The following is a 20,000-nucleotide window of genomic DNA, read 5'->3' as shown; positions in this document are numbered from 1 at the left end:
CCCATGGCCAAACCCCAAAACCAAAGTAAAATTATTCCTGAAGGCCCCAAAAGGTGAATGGTGGATTTTTCACTTGCGTAACCTTCGCGGCTTTAATACTCGGAAGCAGTTGACATTTCGATCACGAGCACGCACGTATCAGCCAATTTCTCCCATTTTTACGGGTATCAGTGTTTTCGCACTTTTAGCTAGTAACAAATTTTGGACGTTGACAGGCTCGTCCTGGTTGACAAAAAGTAAATGATCCATTCTTTGGGTTGTAGATTAAATTTGCAATTGAGTGCAATTTCTTTCTCTTTCATTTATCGCTTGGGGAGAAAAAACTGCGTTGAGCCGTAATATGTCACTGACGTGACAGAATTCTTCGCCGCACATGAGAACTTTAAATTTCACACTTTAAATTTGCAAGTGAGAGGACAACTGGTTTTATAAAAATTGTAACAAAGATATAATATATCTGGCCTTACACATACTAAACGAAGGGCATCAGCTGATACAGCGTTCTTTCAGCGTGAGGTTTTAAATTTCTTCTGATCTTTTTTAACCCACCCCACATCGCCATTGTCACATTCTAACAATAAACAACTGGCTAGCTATTTATACATTTATTACATACATGGTAATATGTAATACATACATAAATAGTTCAATAACTTAACAGACGTTTTTGAAGCCGAAATACTTTTAAGAGGTTAAACTTCTGTCATTAGCCCACTTTTGATATATTAAAATTCAGTCGTGAACAAAAGGCATCATCTCGAGGCTCTGTGGAATAAACTCATAAAAATCCTTGTATTTATTCCCCGAAGCCTCGAGATGATACCTTTTGTTTAGCACTGAATTTTAATACAACGAATACATCGAAAGTAGTCCCACTAATGAGATGCATTTTTCAGTCCGTATATGGGCCGACTAGACATTTAACGGTCCTTAGAAACCGTACGTATGCTGAATTTACAAACCGTATCAGTTCTCTACCTTTATGTCGCAGATATCCCGAGGGTGGTCCTTTATGCACAAACTGATAAATGAAGTCGTCGGGAAAGCATAAAAAAACATGGAAAATGCAGAAGGGCAAAATTTTCGAATGGCTGGCTTCTCTTGACTTGAAATCCAGTTGCGCCGGATTGCAACGGCAACAGCATTTTATTATAATTGTTTGTTACCCATAATTACAGTGTAATTAGAGGCATAGTTATTCGAAGTGGGCAGCAATTAAACATAATAGCACAGTCTAAGTGTAGTAATGAATAAAGGAAAGAAAGATTAACTGCGATCATATCAACATAAACTTTTATGTGATCGTATTTTAATTAGTATAGCTCAGGATACAACCATTAAGGTAAATTTTGGAAATGGCTAGGCTCGATTACCAGCCGCTGTTTCGGGAAATGAGCCAGCGCTCACTCCCGAAATCTCGGCTGGACGCGTGAGGTGAGCCATTGTTAATCTCCGCCAATCAGAAACTCGCCTGCACAAATCCGTCTGGCATAAATTATATGTTTTGGCTGCGAAGGTATTCTTTCACCCGGCCTGTTCGAGGTTTACAGTGCTTTCAAGGTAGGAAACATCCAAGATTGCGACAACGAAAAGTGTTCAAGAAGCTGGAGAATGGGAATTGTGTCGTTTTCTACCGCCTGAGTTCGCAAACTTCACTGATTTTCCAGTTGGCGCCAAGGTCAAAATACGGCTTTCAAATTCATTGCTATTGCAATTTTCTCCTCATACTTGGCTAATGTAAGAGCAAGTAAAATTGCTCAAGATCAATTGAAATAACTGCTGAGTTTATTGGTGGCAAAACGAGGGGGCCGATGAAGTCGACTGAGAGCTAAAGCAGCCGAAGATTTCGTTCATGATTCACTGGTTGAATTCAAACTCACATTGATCATTTAACCACAAACTCAAGCTCGTATCATATGGAAACTTCGCACAGACGTTTTAAGCATTGTTATGTAATTTCTGTTTTCTTAAAATCAGTGTTTTTGGGATGTCTAATACTATTTCCCCGAAACTATTAACTCGCATAAATTATATTTTGAATTTACGTCACAGACACAATCTATCGCTCACGCGTCCAGCCGTCTCTGCTCGGGGAGGATACCCGAACTCGAGTGAGCGGCGGAAATCGAGCCTAGGAAATGGCCAGCTATCATATTTTTAACTCATTTAATTTCATTTGGTTCTTAATTGTCCCTAAAGAGCCCTTAATAAGGAAAGAAGTTAACCAAATAACTCTCACCAATATGCAAAAACGTTTTTTCACCTACCTTAAATTCTGGAATACCCCCTACCACTTCTTCTGTCAAAGTGAATATATCACTATTGCCCGATAACGATTCCACTGCTCTCACAATGGAGGCCGCCAGAACAACAACCAGTGCATTCCGTGCTGTGGATAAAAGCCGCAAGAACTTCCTGCAGCCTCGCTGCAATGTGGTTACATATTCATCCTCTTTCCATTTTATCTTCTTCAAGAAGAACAACAACAAAATACAGCAGAACCCCAGCAAAAAGTCCCAAGGATTAGTTTCTTTAATATGCCTAAAAGTGTTAATAACGTGAGGGATGAAGTCTCTTGGTACGTGCTTTAATCCTAACAGATTTTTCACTCGACCAAAGCCAATGGTGATAGCTGCAGCCAACACAAAACCACTGATTACTGGTACAGAAATTAATCGGACCAGGAAACGCAAGCGCAGGACACCCAACAAACATTAAACCGTTCCGCCGCATAAAGCCAATGTTGTGGCATACAGTGGTTCCCCTCTGTCGAACTGGCTCACCGTAAGTGACGTAATTGCTCTTCGTCCGATGGAGACATCTTTACATCCACCAAATATACAATACACAAAACATCCTAAATACGCCGAATGCAGCCCACATCGCAGTGGTAAATTAGCTACAGTAGCATAAGCGAACGCTTGGGGCAACCTCAAGATGAGAGACCCTGGGAACGAGGTTGCGCTTGGGGACAACCATCAAGCCAACAGTCAAACCGGCAATAATGTCCCGCAAAAGACTGTCAAAGCTGTAGTTGGGAAGCCAATAAGTGATTGGAACGTACTTGTTAAGTTTCGCTCCTTGTCCGAATCTAGCGTATTTTGCACCGTCAGCTTGATTTTACAGCCAATGAGAGGAATGCTTTCCGAAATTTCCGATGTTCAACTGCGAAGTTTATTGGAGCTGTTCATCACTACGAAGTGATGGGTTAGGGTTAGAAGGCAAATGTATTTTTTCCATTAATGAAAGAACCTTTTTGAGCAATGACAAAACTCTTTCCATCCACTGATCGTACTATTTCTATCCATGGTATTTTTTAGCCTTGACATAACTTTCTTTAATTTAGACATGATTACCTTTTCGCAGTAATGTTTCGCAGATGCATCAAAGGTGATAAAGCTGATAAAGGCCTGCACTCAACCACGAGACGCAAACACGACTGCTCTTTGAGGGGGTTCAGTTTACCAGAGAAATTGTGAGTTAACTAGCAAAGTATAAGCGATTGAGTATGTTGGAAATTAAAATGGATTTTTCATTCGGCGGAACAAAACTATAAATGACAGCGACAAGGAGTATGATATCTCCGAGTGAGAATGAAAGCCCCGTTTGCTTGCGGGCGAAATTAGCCGATTAGGTGCGCAGTCTCTTTTGTTATAAGAATTCATACGCAAAACCAGTGCAAGGAACTGCTTCTCTGTTTCAAAAATTAAAACGACGCTTCAGAACTCTTTAAATAAACGGCAATCATATCTGGTAAATCCTTAGTCCGACCTCAACTAAAGCGAACACGAGAAGGTCATGTGTGGAAAGGTTGTCATGCATGCATGCTCGTGCTTGTATTTTCTTAGAAAGTTAAAAGGCGCAAACATTCCATCTAAAAATGCCCTTCTATTCTACAAGTTGCATCCATTCGGTCCTTGAATACGCTTGGGAATTTTTTCGCAACCATTATTGCAGTACCTTGAGAGGAAAAAAGAAGGCGCTCAGCTTCGCGTTACTTTTCCTGATCTCGCGTATACCCAGCGGTATACGTAACTTCTATTTGTAAAAATCTCTAGTCTCTGTTTGGTCGCGGAGAATTTTTGAAAAAGGAGTTTTCTGAAATTGCTGAAAAGAACTGATGCTTCCCACCAAAAGATTTTCGGAAACAGCGCAAGTCACATTTGGGGTGAATGAATGTAAGACGCATTGTCATGAATACTTTTCCCTGGAATTATTGTAATAGTCAACTGTATTAGATAATTTGTAACTGGTCAATCACCTGTACAGCAGCTGTGCATGATTTTAAACAACGAACTAGAATTTGAGTTCAAATACACCGACATATCTTAATTAGTTTTGTAAACTCCTTTTCCAGACTTTATCAATTGTTAACTTGAGCAAATACACTCCGGCTTAACGGGAGGGTCATGAAGGGACAATTTACCAGATTTTTCGATGGGAAAATGGGATTTGGTCAATGAGAACTGGGCTTTTGTCACAGGGAATGGGAGACAAGGAGTCCTTGCTGCGAATGGGAGCATTATTAACAACAACAAAACAACAACACTTTATTTACTCTTTACACTTAATACACATTTATGAGATATGGAGGAAGAGATATGTGTATAAAAATCGGGTCAGTCAGAGGTTATTCAACAATTAGACCCATAGCCCGCAAGGGCCAATAGCCCATGAGGGCGAAGAGTCTAATTGAATTAGTATCACCCAAATCGTCGGACAGAAAAGGCAATAATAAAGTTAGCAAATGCAAGTTGAAAAAATATTTATTTGAGAATAAAACGAAAGAAAACGTCACGCTTTGACGCCTTGAAGTTCGCTACTCGAGGACTATTTAATAATAGTCCTCTAGTAGCGTAGCCAATCAAAATGCAGGATTTGCGTTAGTCCACTAGGTGGGTGATACTAACAGGTATTACCTATCTTATTATAGGAAATTAACGATCCATGAAATTAACGCGAACTGTTAAAATTCGCGTTAATTTAAACGCTAATTATGTGCAGCGTTAACTTTCGCGCTCTTAGTTTCCATTATTTTAACCCTAATTTTGAAACCTTTCCAGACATTCATCACACCTTAGAATCAGGTACAACCTTTTTTTCTTTTCGTTAACCCCTGCGTTAAGTAGCATTTTGAAGACTATTTTGTTGAACAGAGGGCTCAGTTTTGTTCAGTGATTTTTTTTTTGCATCAAATGTTGAATAAATTTGTTCCAGTGGTCACCACCAACTGTGTCTTGAGGCCGATTTACACGGTGCGATTTTGTCGCATGCGACAACGGCTTACGACAGGCCCACGACATGATTTACGATTGTTGTGTACGTCAGAAAAAATGTCGTAGCATTTTAAAACATGTTTTAAAACGCTGCGACAATCGTAAGTCATGTTGTAGGCTTGTCGTGAGCTTGTCGCATGCGACAAAATCGTATCGTGTAAATCGGCCCTTAGGGTGATTCCCTGGTTTTGCGTTGTGCAACCTTACTGCGCATAATTTTTTTCGTCATTAGCACGCGCATTGGCTCGCGCACATTGATAAAATGGCGAATTTTCATTGAGGCCAAGCTAAATCTGTCAAGGAATGGTTTTTTTTCTCCTGATCGAGCACGGTGTTATGTACTCGTAATAGGTACACGCAAAACATATTTTAAGGAGAAAAAAAGTTGGTTGGTAGAAGTTGTATTATTTATATAAAATGACGTGAAAGTGCATTGGGAGCCAGGCACTAAGTGTGAAGTGATGATATAGCGGTCCAGTTTTCTTACATTTCTTTGCAAGAACGAGCAATTTGAAATCAATTTACTGAAACAACGTAGCCAGGACAAAAAAAAGGGTCAAGTTTTCAGTAATATTCACTTGCTTATGCTATATAAGAACAATTTTCCCGGTTGATCAAGTTTCGAACGCTTCTCGCGTGATTCGGTAAAAACACTTAGAGTAAAGGGCATGCAGCGCGAAAACAAGCACGGTGACCCCCTCTTTTTATTGCATTTTTTCAATGGCCTGCGCATGAATATCCATTGTGCCAAGTTTGACAAAAATCATCGTTTTTAAGGGAATTACCTTAATGGCGTTAATTTCCTTTATTGTGAAATTCTACCTCCTCCTTCGTGTTAATTTTCTTTATTCGAAAGTCGTTTAAATTCGCTTTAATTTAAGTCGCGTTAATTTCCAATAATTTAATTTCATGGAGCGTAAAATTTCCTATGGTAAAGTAGTTCTGCTTAAAATTCCTGATATCAAATATTTCATGCGGTCTTCTTGCGTTCCATTGTGCCAAGTTTGACAAAAATCATCGTTTTTAAGGGAATTACCTTAATGGCGTTAATTTCCTTTATTGTGAAATTCTACCTCCTCCTTCGTGTTAATTTTCTTTATTCGAAAGTCGTTTAAATTCGCTTAAATATAAGTCGCGTTAATTTCCAATAATTTAATTTCATGGAGCGTTAATTTCCTATGGTAAAGTTAAGTAGTTCTGCTCAAAATTCCTGATATCAAATATTTCATGCGGTCCAGCTTCTTGCGTTCCTGGCCACTGCCATGTGTGAGTGAGGACAACTATCTGATGCTATCAGACTTGTTTTTGAACCTCAAAACGCCCTACCTACAGCATCCCTATAGCTACCTCAGTCTAATAAAGCTTCAATAGGACGAATCGACTTCCCTAAGCCCACTGCAACCAATGCAATCACTTATGGTTGTGGGTCTAGTGAATAGAGCGAAGACTCTGAGGAGGATACTGGTGACGCAGGCTTTTCGATAGTTTTTTCAAAGTAAAAGTTAAGGAGGCAGTGTGGCCCAGTGGTTAGGGCGCTTGCCTTGAGATCCGGAGATACCGGGTTCAAGACCTGCTCTGACCACTCGTTGAATTTGATCCTGGTAGTCCCTGGCTCAACTTCCCAGCTGCACTTGTAAATAGCCAACTGGTTTGCCTCCGGCCAGTTGGGATTCGTAACAGTTGTTGTTGTTCTGTCGTTTCGTTGTGTTTCATTGGCCCTGAAAAGCCCCTTTGGGGAGCGGTCAATTAAGTATGTATGTATGTATGAATGAATGTAAGTACTGGATATGATAATGAAAGTACCCGACATGCATGGCTATTTTCAGTTGTAAGGTCGATTGCAAGTGCCTTAGGAGCGAACCTCAAGGAGGCCTGGGTCCCCTGTAAATTACTATAACTGAAACTGTCAGAAATGCTGTTTACATTCTTTAGATTGGAGAAACGTATGAAATGCCTGGCAGATTGATGATTCCGTTTGGTAAGCAAAATAAGGCGATGTAACTTCTTGTTCGTTTGAAGGATTTATTGCGAGTGACTGTGTTGTGTTTCTCAGTCAACCCATGGCTTCCTGAAATACCCAAGTTCAAAAAGAAAAAAAGGAAAGAGGAAAAAAAAAAGAAACAAAGAAATGTACAAATTTATAACGTCAAAGTACCGTGAAATGGTAAACAGCCGGATGAAACGTCCGGCTTCCGGCCTCAAACGAAATCCTGGACTGAGGATACTTATGTTGATGAATTTGGTAATGGTACTAGGTTTTCAGTGCTCATGATACAAACTACCCAGCGAGTTGGTTTGTCAGTCGTAATTTATTTGTCTGAGATCTTGAACTTTCAATTTTATTTCAAGGTTTATTCATTTTCGAGATCTGTTAATCTTGTAATCCCTTTTAACCCCTAAAAGTTAGAGCATCTGCATTTGGTTTGGGAAAGCGTTTCAAATGGTCTTGAAAGACCTGTCTGAATTCACAAGGTCTCATAACAACCTACAGAAACGTTCTCTTGGCAATATCCTAGTCTCCTCAATCAACAAGTTAAGGACGTCAATCTGAATCACTTTCGCCTTCATTTCGTTGTTCATTATACATTCTTCTCTAGGTCGTTATAACTTATTAATCTTGACAGTACTTTTAATCTTTTTGTAAGTGAGGACGGAAGATTTGAGACGTATCTAAACATTTTTTGCAAATTAAATCGTTTCGCGTGTTTTTTCTTTAATTAATACGTTCCATTTTATTTCGCGAGATAGTAGTATGTGGCGATTGGATGCACGGTACTTTCAAGTCTGGTCCTTCTTAGCCGCGACTTAAACATAACCAACGTTGCATGGAAATTCAGTAGAATCTTAATCGTTCAAAAGAGATAGATTAGCTCTTTATTTTGCTCGTAACTACGCATGCGTCGCTGGTGAGGACGAGGTTTAATTAATTAAAACCCAGGAGGTACGTAATTGCTATAGTCTTACAGAAGTTTATGTAATTCAAGCGATATAACAAAGCCTTGACGGCATAAGAAAAAAATAAATAAGGCTCAGAAGCCGTCGGGAATCCATCGTGATCGATAATGACTGCAGGTGATGCTCAAAGGGGTTGACGTGCTTTTCGGTGGGCCATGAGGCCTGCCTTCGTTCTGCAGCGGCGTCCGCAGGTGCAGACGATGTTGTCGTGATTAGGAATGTAATGTCTGACAATGTGTGCCCGTTGATGTTCTTCTCTCCTAATGTCCTCCAATTTCTTCTTTACCTGACCCTTCACCACTCCCCTCCACTCATTTCTTCTCCACTATAAATGAGTCATAAATATAAAGAGAATATGTATTTGTCTGCAAGCATTTGGTCGGTAATCTGTAGTCACGTTTATGATTCAGATCGACACACTCTGTGACAAAAGTCTAATTGTTTTACTTTGCAGGGGTGCAACAAGGGGAACTCATCACAAGTGCCGGAGGCTAGAGTTTCTAGGCGGGTACGGGGAAAAACTTCTCCCGGATTTTACCGAAATACAGTCTCTGAAATAGCCGCTTCCAGCATTCTGAGAGTGGATTGCTGCGATAGGTAAGGGACTGACTCGAAGGCCATTAATCAGAGATGTTTCTTCTTTCAATGAAGTTGTCGAGCCTATACAGAGTAATCTGCTCTTCTTCAGTGTTTCATTGTGACTAAATTAACCTATTTTGTACACTCCACGCACAAAACATTTATTAGGGAACTTAAGCACGTGACGACGGTTTTTTAGCCACAGATGGCAGCCGCAAGTGGAGTGTTTTTCCTTTGAAACTGGTCTTGGCTCTACCACATTTATATTTTAAAGTATCTTTTCACTGTTAGAGACGATTAGTTTAAAAATCTGTCGGAGACTGCTTTCCCAGCAAATTTTCACTTCCGGTTTCCGTTTGTGGCTAAAAACGTCGCTTGCTTAAGTTCCCTGTTATCCTAATTGTGACGTTTGAGTTGCCTTTCCGAGGAATCATTGGCAAACCTCGAGGCTTAGCATCCGCGGTAAAGCCTGGTTTTCACTAGCGACGCAAGCACAGGAGCAAGCATAAGAGCGCTTATTTCACCGTGAAAATGGGGTTTGCATCAACTGCATCAAGCATCAACTTTTTTCCTTTCCCTTCAGTGTGCTTGCGCTTATAATTGCGTTGGCTTTCGTCGTGTGAAAACGAAACATGGAAGCAATTTGCTACGTCCGGCCAATTAAAGCCCTCGTTCCAGATTCCTCGCGTCTAAATATTTCAACAAAATGGCGGATGCCGTGGTTGATCTTGATGCTTATGTCGACGTTCATTTTCACTTAGCATAAGCTACTTATGCTTGTGTTTGCGTCGCGAGTGAAAACCAGGCTTAAATCTTCCAGAAATCTGTTGTCATAATTCCTAACAAACCCCTTACCTGTAAACTCACGAATCAGGGACTTGCCATATGTCAGGGACATATTTTACCCGTCATCAAGCGCCCCAGGTTTGACCTTCGTTTTCAAACTGACCAGGCTGTGATCCCCACGCATACCGACATTCATTTTGAAAGGTCGATGTAAGAGTTTCACGGAGCCTGCTGTCTTCGCTCAGCAAGGAGGACAGCCTTTAGTGGTTTCAGAGTTCCGGACATCTCTTATTCTACGAACCAGATGCGTTTTTTTGCGTTTTTGCGACAAAAATCGTGTTGGGTTTGAGTCGATCGGAGCTAAAATGGCGCTATCAGCTGCCTACCTTTCCGTTTTCCTTGTATGGAAGTGGACCTTATTTTTCTGAAACTCCGTGTTACGGACAACTGCAACAAACCATGTAGTAAGTTTCATCGATTTTATTCGCAATGTTTTTTACAAATTTCTAGACTTGAACTTCGCTCCGTATGGGTCTTGTATTTCCCCTTAGAAAGTAACTCTACATTGTCACTAATATTGAGCCTGGGTTACTTGTAGCTGGCGGCAAACCAGTCGGCTATTTACAAGGGCAGCTGAAAAGATGATTTAGGGACTACACATAATCAAATAGAAAGGGTCTTGAACCTGGGATCTCCAGATCTCAAGGAAAGCGCCCTAACCTACTCAAAACTCCGCAGTAAACGTGCTGGGCAAATTACTTGCAGGGAGCGAGCCTTCCGGCCACTCTTCTCTACGGCCTAAATCTTTGCTGCCTCTGATATCAATAAACAAGATGCCAACGAAAATTCATCTGTTTTCTTGGTTACTGTTATCGTTACTTAAATATTTACGTTATCGTCGTTTTACTGGAGAGCACTGAGATATGAAAAAAAGGGAATACCTTTATAATTGCTATGGAAACCGTGCTAAATTGAAGTGGTGTAGAATGTACCTTCATACTTTTTGAAGAAAGATATTTACCATATATTGCCAACTTCACTGCAAAATATGCCATCAACAAACCCATGAAAATCAAAATGTAACGGTTAACCTCTCTAAATTGTGCTTTGAGGGTAAGTAAGTAATGAAGTAAGTAACGGCTTCATTTAACGAGGGTAGTACATACCAGCACAAAAGCCTTTTGTTAGTACGGCATTAATAAACTTGTAGCCCTTATGGAAAATGCAGCAATTTGAAACGCATTCAAATCACTCAACGTAAAACGAAAGCACATCTCTAATCCTGTATACTTAACTAAATGTATATTGACGTCATACTGGTTATAACATTACTGAAAATAGACAGTCTAGGAATGTCTCCCAATAGAAAGCTGTGTCCTGTTTAGCTCGGCACGGCTATCGAAATACTCCTTCGTCCACATGTTGTAACACCCCAGAGGCAATGTTTACAAGATCGAAGGTCGACAAAGACGCTACCTAATCATAACCTTCTCTTGAAATGCTACATCTGTAAAATTCTTTCTGGGTCTGTGTAATCCTCTTGTTAAGAAGTAAAACTGCTCAGGGGTTTGTCAGAGCCTTTTGTTTTCAAGAATAGTAAAGAATACCAAACTACCTGCGTTACGCAGTTTAGCAGATGTTTGTTTTCTGCACGCTCTTATACCGTTAATTACATGTAGGTGTATTATGGTGTCTGTTTGTGTCCAGGTATTTAAGCGGTGTCAAGCATTTTGCATAAGGTTATATAAGTGTCTTGTTCCTACATCTATTAACTATGTTCGTATTCATCCTTCGGGTTTGTGAACGCCTACTACCCACAGTTTCGTTTTTGCTTTATTTTATTGTCAATGTTTGTGTAGGAGCCCAAGACCGTTTAAATTCCTCCGTTAGTTTTTGGGCATCCACCTCAGTTTACTCTCGATACCATTTCCGATGGCTATCGACTTCCTTTTGTCAGTTATCCAGCCCCGTGTTTTTTTAAAAGCAATAATTCGTCAGCTCTTAAACATCCCGACTTCAATGTTCATGCAATTTCTGAGCTTTTGGACAATGGCTGTATCGTGGAGCATAGTGAGCTTCCTTTTTGCGTTAACCCTTGGACGGTTGCGGAAGGCAAGAAGCTTCGCTTGATAATCAATTTTAGGCACGTTAATTGCTATCTCGTTCGTTCTAAGTTTAGCTACGAGGACCTTCGCTCGCTCGTTCTTCAGTAAGGGCATTGGCTCTTAACCTGGGATCTCAAATCTGGATACCAAAATGTTGATATTTTTCCAGAAAACCAGAAGTAACTAGGTTTTGCTTTGCCCTTTAGCGGAGGACTTAAGAGCAAATTCCCACAAGAATCAAACAAAATTAAATTTCGCTCCCCTTTTGCATATAGCTAGCCCCTAGCAAGAATACAAGCAGGCTGTGTTTTTTACCTCGGAATAGGTTTGTATTTCCGAGAAGAACAACATTTTCGATTTAACCTCCAGACCGGTGGGAAGAACTGATTTTTTGACCATGTGCCATATCACCGAATTTCATGAGATTAAGGATTTTAATTAAGGAAGGGTAGGTCTTTCAAAATATGTAAAATTTAGTTTGGGCAAATGATTGGCAGTCGTCAAAAAATTCATTCAAAATCGCTTACCTAGACACAAAATCACGCCAGCGGTTTAGAGTGCGTGATCCACAGGCAGACCAAGCTCGGGATACTATTTTAGTAAAATCCAACTAGTGGTCTATTATCAATGCTGCGTTCTGATTGGTTGAGCTACTAGAAGGCTATTTGTTATAGCCCACTAGTAGCGAAAAGCGCCGGCTTTGAAAACCAAAACAACGATTAAAGTCTAGCTTTAACCAGCGAAAGATGTTTTGTCTCGATATTTTTTTGACCAACTAGTTGGATTTTACCAAGAGAAAATGAGGGGACAGAGAGGGAGGCTCAAGGCGTTGGCCGGGATATGTTAAGTCCACGAAAGTTATTTTTAGACGCGAGGAAGTCTTTGTTCTAGCGGAAGTCTGCCTTCTGAGATGTCCGCATGAAGTCTTGCATCGCTCTCAGGTTCTTAGTGAAAAGAGAAAATTGATGGCGCACGTGGAAGGCTGATGAATATATATTTTCTTTCAAAAATCGGACCGAGGTTGGCCTCCATGCGGACGTCTCGGAAGACTTCCGCTCGTCTAAAAATAACTTTCGTGGACATGACATATCCCAAGGGCTGGACCGGGAGCCTCCTTCTCTGTCCCCTCATTTTCTCTTGATTTTACTAAAACAATTATTCCTCTCGCCCTCATGGCCTCGGAGTCAATTATTCCTCTCGCCCTCATGGCCTCGGAGTCAATAGCCCATTCGGCCTTCGGCCTCATGGGCTATTGACTCAGAGCCCATTCGGGCTCGAGGAATAATTGTTAAATAGACTTTGTATGGGAAAATTAACTTTGAGCTTATAAATGCCCAAATAAACTGTAAATGTAGAAATAAACTTGTCGTTAGTTGTCAGATTCGCTTATGACGGGAAATGACAACTGGCGACATCGCAAAAATTCGTAAGCCACAAAGCCGTCTAAAACGGACACAGTTTGCCCTCCGATTGCACAGAAAAGAAGAGGACAACTGAACGTAGATGTAAGCGAAGTTTATTTCTACATTTACAGCTTTTTTGAGCATTTATAAGCTCAAAGTTAATTTTCCCATACAAAGTCTATAAATCGTTTACCGAGCTTGGGCTGCCTTTGCGTGACCAAGGGAATATTATCATTGTATCCGCCATCTCCATACTGATATTACTTAGGTTCGAAAAGTCAGCGTTACAAAGGTATAAATATAATAAAAATGCTTAAAGGCCCACCTTCAACCGACAGGCTTTTAGACCGTTTGTTTTTGTTATGGAAATTCGTATTTCTTATCCCAGCGACCTAATTGGATGAATCTTGGATTCGGATTTTCATATCTGAATTGTTCCGAGGCACGCAAAAACTGACTGAACAGTTGAACGTTTTATTCAATGATTGATAAAAAAACTGCAGAGGTGTTGGAAGGCAATGATCCCGGGGACGGCGCATTTGCCCTCTTTCTTCATCCCCTCCCGGGCCATTTTAGACAGCTTATGTGGGGGAATTTGCCTATTTTTTAAGAAAATGCTAATGCCCGGGGATTAGCCCGGGGGGGATGGGGGTGGGGAACGGCTTGAATTGACTGATGCATAATTTGCTATGGTCGTGTCGATCGTGAGAACAACGACCACCAACTATTGCTTTAAAAGAACACGAAACTGCCATGATTTTAACAGCGGCTTTGCACAAATTTCTCGTGGGAAAAAGGACTTTGTTTACTTTATTTGGTATTAGTTAATTAAATCTAAAAAAAAACCAACATTTTTGTCGCATGGTCAATAGTATGAAATGAATATACAAAAAAAAATGTCACTGGCTATTTCTGCTTCAAAGCAGGTTGAGTGATTCTATTGAGCAATACAATGAACCACCAAGGTACAGGTTGCATAGGGACTTCGCAAAATCGCTTTTTGTGGTTAAATCTACCAAACAGATGCCCGTTACGGAGGTTCTTGTCTTACAAACTTAGCGGAACGCCATTGAAGAAATGACTGGAGAGAAACGTTGTTTGACAGTCAAGATATCATATCCGAGCTAAAGTGAACATATTTATGTTGCAGGGATTTTATTACTGGGTTGCCGTATGGCAATCCCAGTCAAAAAGTGGATGGCATTTGTTCGGTGTTATTTTTCTTTTTTTCTTCCGTGTCGGTAAAAGTCTTGCCTGTCACTTCCCTGGTAAGTGGTATCTTTGTGCATAGAGCCTTCTGCGCGTATTTTCTTAGGATCGAGAGGGTAGAGGAACTGTGTAGATTTCTCTGGTGGTCACAGTAGAATCATTAACCTATTGTAGCCTGCAATGGCGTCGAAAGTCATGTTTTAGTGGATCCTTAAACAAAATATACCCTTATGGAGCTCAAGAATGGAAAGTCAGTTGGATAAACTAGGCAGGCGGTGAAAACCAACACCTGGAATCTCAAAAGCGACGAGTAATGGACTTCGACAACAATCTGTCGCCCGTCGAGCAGAAATCAAAGTGAGCTGCATTTCTAAAATAATATTTACCAAATGTGCTGTTATGTAGAACAATGAAACCAAATGGAAAATTCTCTGGTAACTTATGGGTTCAACAAAGACAGAGAACGAATCGAACACCTTAAGTGAGTGGATCTGTGATCAACTCTGCACAGTCTTCAGGTAAAAAAAATTGGAAATGTGACAGCCAAGAATTATTTGAAAGGAAGCTTGTCGTCTATTTTGTGCTTCATTATTCAAGGAAAAGGTTCCTCATGGAAACGGTTTGATCTCTTGTAATATTGCGCATATTTGACACAATTGAGTTTTTTTTCTTCACGCACGTAATGAAATAGGAAGGGGTTTTTGCCTCTAATAGCAAATATGTTGTTTGTTTCAAAAAATTGTTCGCTGGAAAAGGTGGCCTTTACGAATTCATCATGTTTTATGATATGTGTGCTGGATAGTTTTTATGGCAATAGTAAAGCATTTTCTCGTTATTCAAGGAAAATGTTCTTCAGGAAAGGGTTTGAACCTGAAGTACATGGTAATTTGATACGATTCAGTTTCTTGTCTTCACGCACACAATGAAATAGGAAGAGGTTTTCGCCTCTAAGAGCAAATATGTTGTTTGTTTCAAAAAATTGTTCGCTGGAAAAGGTGGCCTTTATGAATTCATCATGTTTTATAATATGCGAGCTTAACTGGATAGTTTTTATGGCAATAGTAAAGCATTTTCGCGTCAAAATCAGGTTAGCGTTTTTGTGTTGTGCTAACTTAATTAAATATAAATATACATTCTGCCTCGTGAGTTTGTTACTCTCGTTAAGCAGCAATGGAAAGTCATTGCAACGCGAATGGCGTTTTAGTGCATCTTATGTTGTTTGTTTCAATAAAATGTTTGCTGGAAAAGGATTCTGTGTTATTTTCTGCCTTTCTGAATTATAATATCATGTTGTGTATTGAATTTTCGAGCTTAAGGTTGAAACGTGATACGGGAGGATAATTTTAGTATTGCTCTGTAAGCAGGAAAGGTTTCATGAAAATAAACAGGTTTGTTGGAAGCGTGCTTGAGTTTCAACAAAATGAGCCCCAAAATCAGCAAAAAATTGTGACGCCGGTGAATAAAGTAGCTGCTATTTCCAAAATGATGGAATTACCTGGTGATAAATAACCTCGTCTTGGAGGGTAAATTTTTGACTTTGCAGAAACAATGGTGGGCGATTGTGATCTTTGTTTTGAATTCGCTCATTTATTGTCAAACTTTTTAACACTTGACGGAAAAAGAAACTTACTAAAACCCGGTATCTTGCCATCACTCGACACAGATGCTTCACTGTTTGGCAAGTAAACATGCCGCGGTAACTTAATCACGGCGCCCGCTGAATTCCGGCGATGTCACTTTCGATTTGCGATTTATTTGTGCAGCCAAAATGTACAATAACAAAATTGAACGTAGCAAAAATCTCCAAAAATGTTTGTCGCTGATCGTAACTGTTTATATTCTATATTCACGGTTCAAAATTAATGTTGTTTTCATGTTGTAAATATGTTATTCTCGAGTGACCGTCCTGGAAACTTCCTTCTGCTCTTTCTAAAAACTGTGTATCAATTTTTATTAACTTTTGCATCAGTATTTGTTTTTGCATAAAGCAAGCTAACAAAATCTGTACCTTGCTGAATTTGCATTTGTTAACGTTAATAGTATTTTCGGTCCAATGCTTCTGTTTTACGAAGGGGTATATGTCAGATGCTCAGAGGGCACGCGTAAACTTGTGGTGAAAAGAAGTTTATCAACATGTCAGCCCAGAAGCCAGTGTTTCTCACTTCCCATTTATTTTCTTCAATCTTTCTGGGTTCAGTACTTTAGCCACATGTCTTCTCAGGTTATTTACCAAAGGCTTCTACCATGGCACTTAACTACAATGCTAGAGAATACCAAAACAATATCGTGCACTGTTAGAGCTACATATTACGCAAGGACAGATATGTTTCGTCGTACGAACGTGTGAGAACCTGTGAGCCAAAGGGCCTCTGCTGGTATGACTTCTGGGTGACCCCTTACATGGTCTTAATGACCCCACAACTTGAAAAATTTGTCTGGAACGGTTCACGTACCACAGGCAACCCAGTGTACCCTCACGGAGGGTCTAGTTAATTATAAATACGGGGGTAATGTTTGGTAACGCATTCGACTACTGGCGTGATTTTGATTTTTCTGTACGATTTGAATAATTTTTTGACGAGTGCTTATTCATTTGCCCAAACTAAACTTTACATATATTGGAAGACCTATCCTTATATTGTTAGAAACTAAAATCTTTTGGAATTCCGAGAAATGGCACATGGTCAAAATGTCAATTCTTTTCACCCACCGTCGAACTCTACGTCTGAGAACACTCTACTTTTGTTAACCGCCAAATAGTTAGATTAATCCAATTTTTCTGTAATTCTGCTTTTCTGGACAAGGATGAGTTAAGCAAAAAAGTTGGTTGTATTACAACTTTTCTGCATTCGATAAATGCGACACGCGAAGCGAATGAAAGTGGTCGGTTTTCAGCCCGGTTGGGACTCGCTAACTTGATCCCAGGACGTGAAATCGAAAATGTTGTTTTTCTCGGAAATACCGAAATATGTAAGGAAAGAAAACGCCTGGCGTTTTTACTTTTACTGAGGCCTACTTATATGCAAAAATAGGGCGAATTTAAATTTTCAAGTCTTACCGGACTATATTTGAATTTTGTGGGCATTTGCTCTTAAATAAAGCTCATTGTACTGTTGATGTCTCCTGATGATAACATGAAGTATTCGGTTTTTCTCCGACTTTACCTTGAAATTCTTTGTTCCTTGATGGGTTGAACAGAGAAACCGCATTAACTGTCAAGCAGGATTTGTAGAAGTAGCATTTATTGTATGGATAAAGTCTCACTTCGCAGACATTCCAGCTAGAGTTCTATTTTGTTTTTGTCGCGTCTTTCCTTGAATCGCAACGTGCAGGTAATTTCCGGTAAAATCTGATTGGTTCACATTTATAGCGTGACACATGATAACATCACTCTTGACTGGTGAGCGGCAGACGACTCGTTATCAAAAATGCATTAAGGCGTACCTTTTCCGCCCTCTAAAGATAAGTTTTCCTGATCGTAGGTTAGGTCCCGGTATTCACTACGTACACATTCGAACATCATGAGAAGCGCAATGTAAGGCCGATGGAGGACAGACTTCTCTCTTTACTGAGCTTAGTGCTAAATTGACAATACACCACTGTAGTTTTTGTTTTTTGCAGGCCCGAGTATAGGCTAATTGTAGCCTCTTGTTTATTTAGAGTCCTAACGGGGGACGTGAATTGTGCCTGGCCCGTCCCAGATTCCCTGTCCCCTTTTTCCCTAGGGGGTTTTTGGGGGCAGGTTTTTTTTCTGGCCACCCTGGTACGCTTACAAGTATCCTTAGTTTATTTATCCTTGCTGTTGGCTATGCTCCTTTTTTGTCCGTTATTAAAGTGGGTTATGGCGTTACTCTCTGACCATATCCAATATGGCTTTTTCGTTTCTTTTTTTTCTATTAACTTCGGGGTAAGTGCAGAAACAAAACATCGCGCAGAATGGCCATTGTTCTCCAGACAGTTACTTACAGTCGCAAAAAAGTGTCAGGCTTGTAATAATAAATAGCAAGCGTAATCACGAAACTTTTCCATTGGTTGACATTTACGCGCGCCGTCGAGAGCTTTGCTCATTATCTCAAGATGTGTCGAACGAAAACGAAAGACAGGAAGACTATTGTTTTTCTTCTTTGTTTTCGTACTCCATCACATGCCGATCAAATTTCTCCCTTTTGCTTTGGGAAACATTTTCTAAAGCCTGGTTTGAACATTAAATTTCACCAACGAGCCGCGGAGACACTCAAAGATATACCTTACTCGTTCTTTGACACTGAATTTCATCGACCAACTGCCGAGGCACTCAAAAATATATCTTGCTCGTTCTTTAAACATTGACAATTCCAAAACCCTTTATTTTCACTAACCGTACAGCCAATAAGAATAAATAACCCGGAGAGCTCCGCTCTCAGGCTTGGCTAAATCTATATATTTGATTTTAATGACTGTTTCTAGTTAAAAAAAAAACAAAAACAAACAAACACTGGCCACGCTCACATCATCTAGCTTGACCGTGACTAAGTGACTATCAGGAGTCGGTAAAACTGCTTTCGTGGGTGATCACCCTTATTTAAAGTGTAAATTTCTGGGTGTTACAAACGGATGTGAATTGCATTGTTTTCACTTGGGCATCCTCATTTCAACTTTCAGTATGAAGTTTGAACTTGGGGTTGTATTTTATTTGCGTTGGAGGGCTACTTGGGGAAAGAAAGTGAATCCAACTCGTAAGGTCTACGTTGTCTCACAAAATGCAGTTTTTTGAGCCAACGTGTATCGTTTGTCATATATCACGAATCAAATGAAACACACTTGTCGCAATACATTGATTAAACTGCTTCCAATTGTTCGAGTCCAGGTCTGGTCAAAGGAAAAAAGACAGAAATATAAAGTAAGGATGACGAGTGGCAGTAATGTATTGCGAAGTGACTTATAATACGGCGGATTTAATAAAAAAAGCCGGAAAACTCAACGAATATGACTTCAAAATTGACATCTTTACGCGCAACACTCAGGAGTGCTGCTCCTTGATCTCCTATATTGTTACCCAAGAGGTCCCCCGGAGTGAGTTTACCATTGACATCTTGGAGAGCACTTCTCAAGCCTGATGCTCCTCGACCATTTATATTGTTACGGTGGAGGATTAGATAACGAGTTCACAATTAACATCTTTGAGTGCATCACTCAGGTGTGCTGCTCCTTGATCTCCTATCTTGTTACAACCGAGGTAGAGTTGAGTGAGTTTACAATTAACATCTTTGAGTGCATCACTCAGGTGTGCTGCTCCTTGATCTCCTATCTCGTTTCTCCGGAGGTCCAGCTGAGTGAGTTTACAATTAACATCTTTGAGTGCATCACTCAGGTGTGCTGCTCCTTGATCTCCTATCCGGTTAACATTGAGGTCCAGCTGAGTGAGTTTACAATTAACATCTTTGAGTGCATCACTCAGGTGTGCTGCTCCTTGATCTCCTATCTTGTTATGCCCGAGGTCCAGCTGAGTGAGTTTACAATTAACATCTTTGAGTGCATCACTCAGGTGTGCTGCTCCTTGATCTCCTATCTCGTTACGCACGAGGTCCAGCTGAGTGAGTTTACAATTAACATCTTTGAGTGCTTCACTCAGGTGTGCTGCTCCATGATCTCCTATCTCGTTTATCTCGAGGTTCAGCTGAGTGAGTTCACAATTAACATCTTTGAGT

At 40.2% G+C, this 20,000-nt stretch overlaps 1 protein-coding gene and 1 long non-coding RNA gene across 2 annotated transcripts in view; both read right to left on the bottom strand.

The window, feature by feature from the left end:
• Positions 1-8,275: 8,275 nt before the first annotated feature.
• Positions 8,276-10,660, bottom strand: LOC138060714 (uncharacterized). Its single transcript, XR_011134409.1, has 3 exons — positions 10,589-10,660; positions 9,983-10,043; positions 8,276-8,556 (listed from the first exon to the last, which is right to left on the bottom strand). It is a non-coding gene; the product is annotated as an uncharacterized lncRNA (long non-coding RNA).
• Positions 10,661-17,858: 7,198 nt separating this feature from the next.
• The window catches only part of LOC138013743 (NLR family CARD domain-containing protein 3-like), a 52,403-nt gene continuing 50,261 nt past the window's right edge, over positions 17,859-20,000 (bottom strand). The window contains exon 8 of the mRNA XM_068860818.1: positions 17,859-20,000. This exon is cut by the window's right edge and continues 2,620 nt beyond it. Within this exon, the coding sequence (XP_068716919.1) occupies positions 19,445-20,000 (556 nt within the window). The 3' untranslated portion in view covers positions 17,859-19,444.

The sequence above is a fragment of the Montipora capricornis genome, chromosome 8 (assembly GCF_036669925.1).
Source record: "Montipora capricornis isolate CH-2021 chromosome 8, ASM3666992v2, whole genome shotgun sequence".
Taxonomy (NCBI): Eukaryota; Metazoa; Cnidaria; class Anthozoa; order Scleractinia; family Acroporidae; genus Montipora; species Montipora capricornis.
The sequence above is the reverse complement of the archived record's forward strand: the minus strand, read 5'-3'. Positions and strand labels throughout refer to the sequence as shown.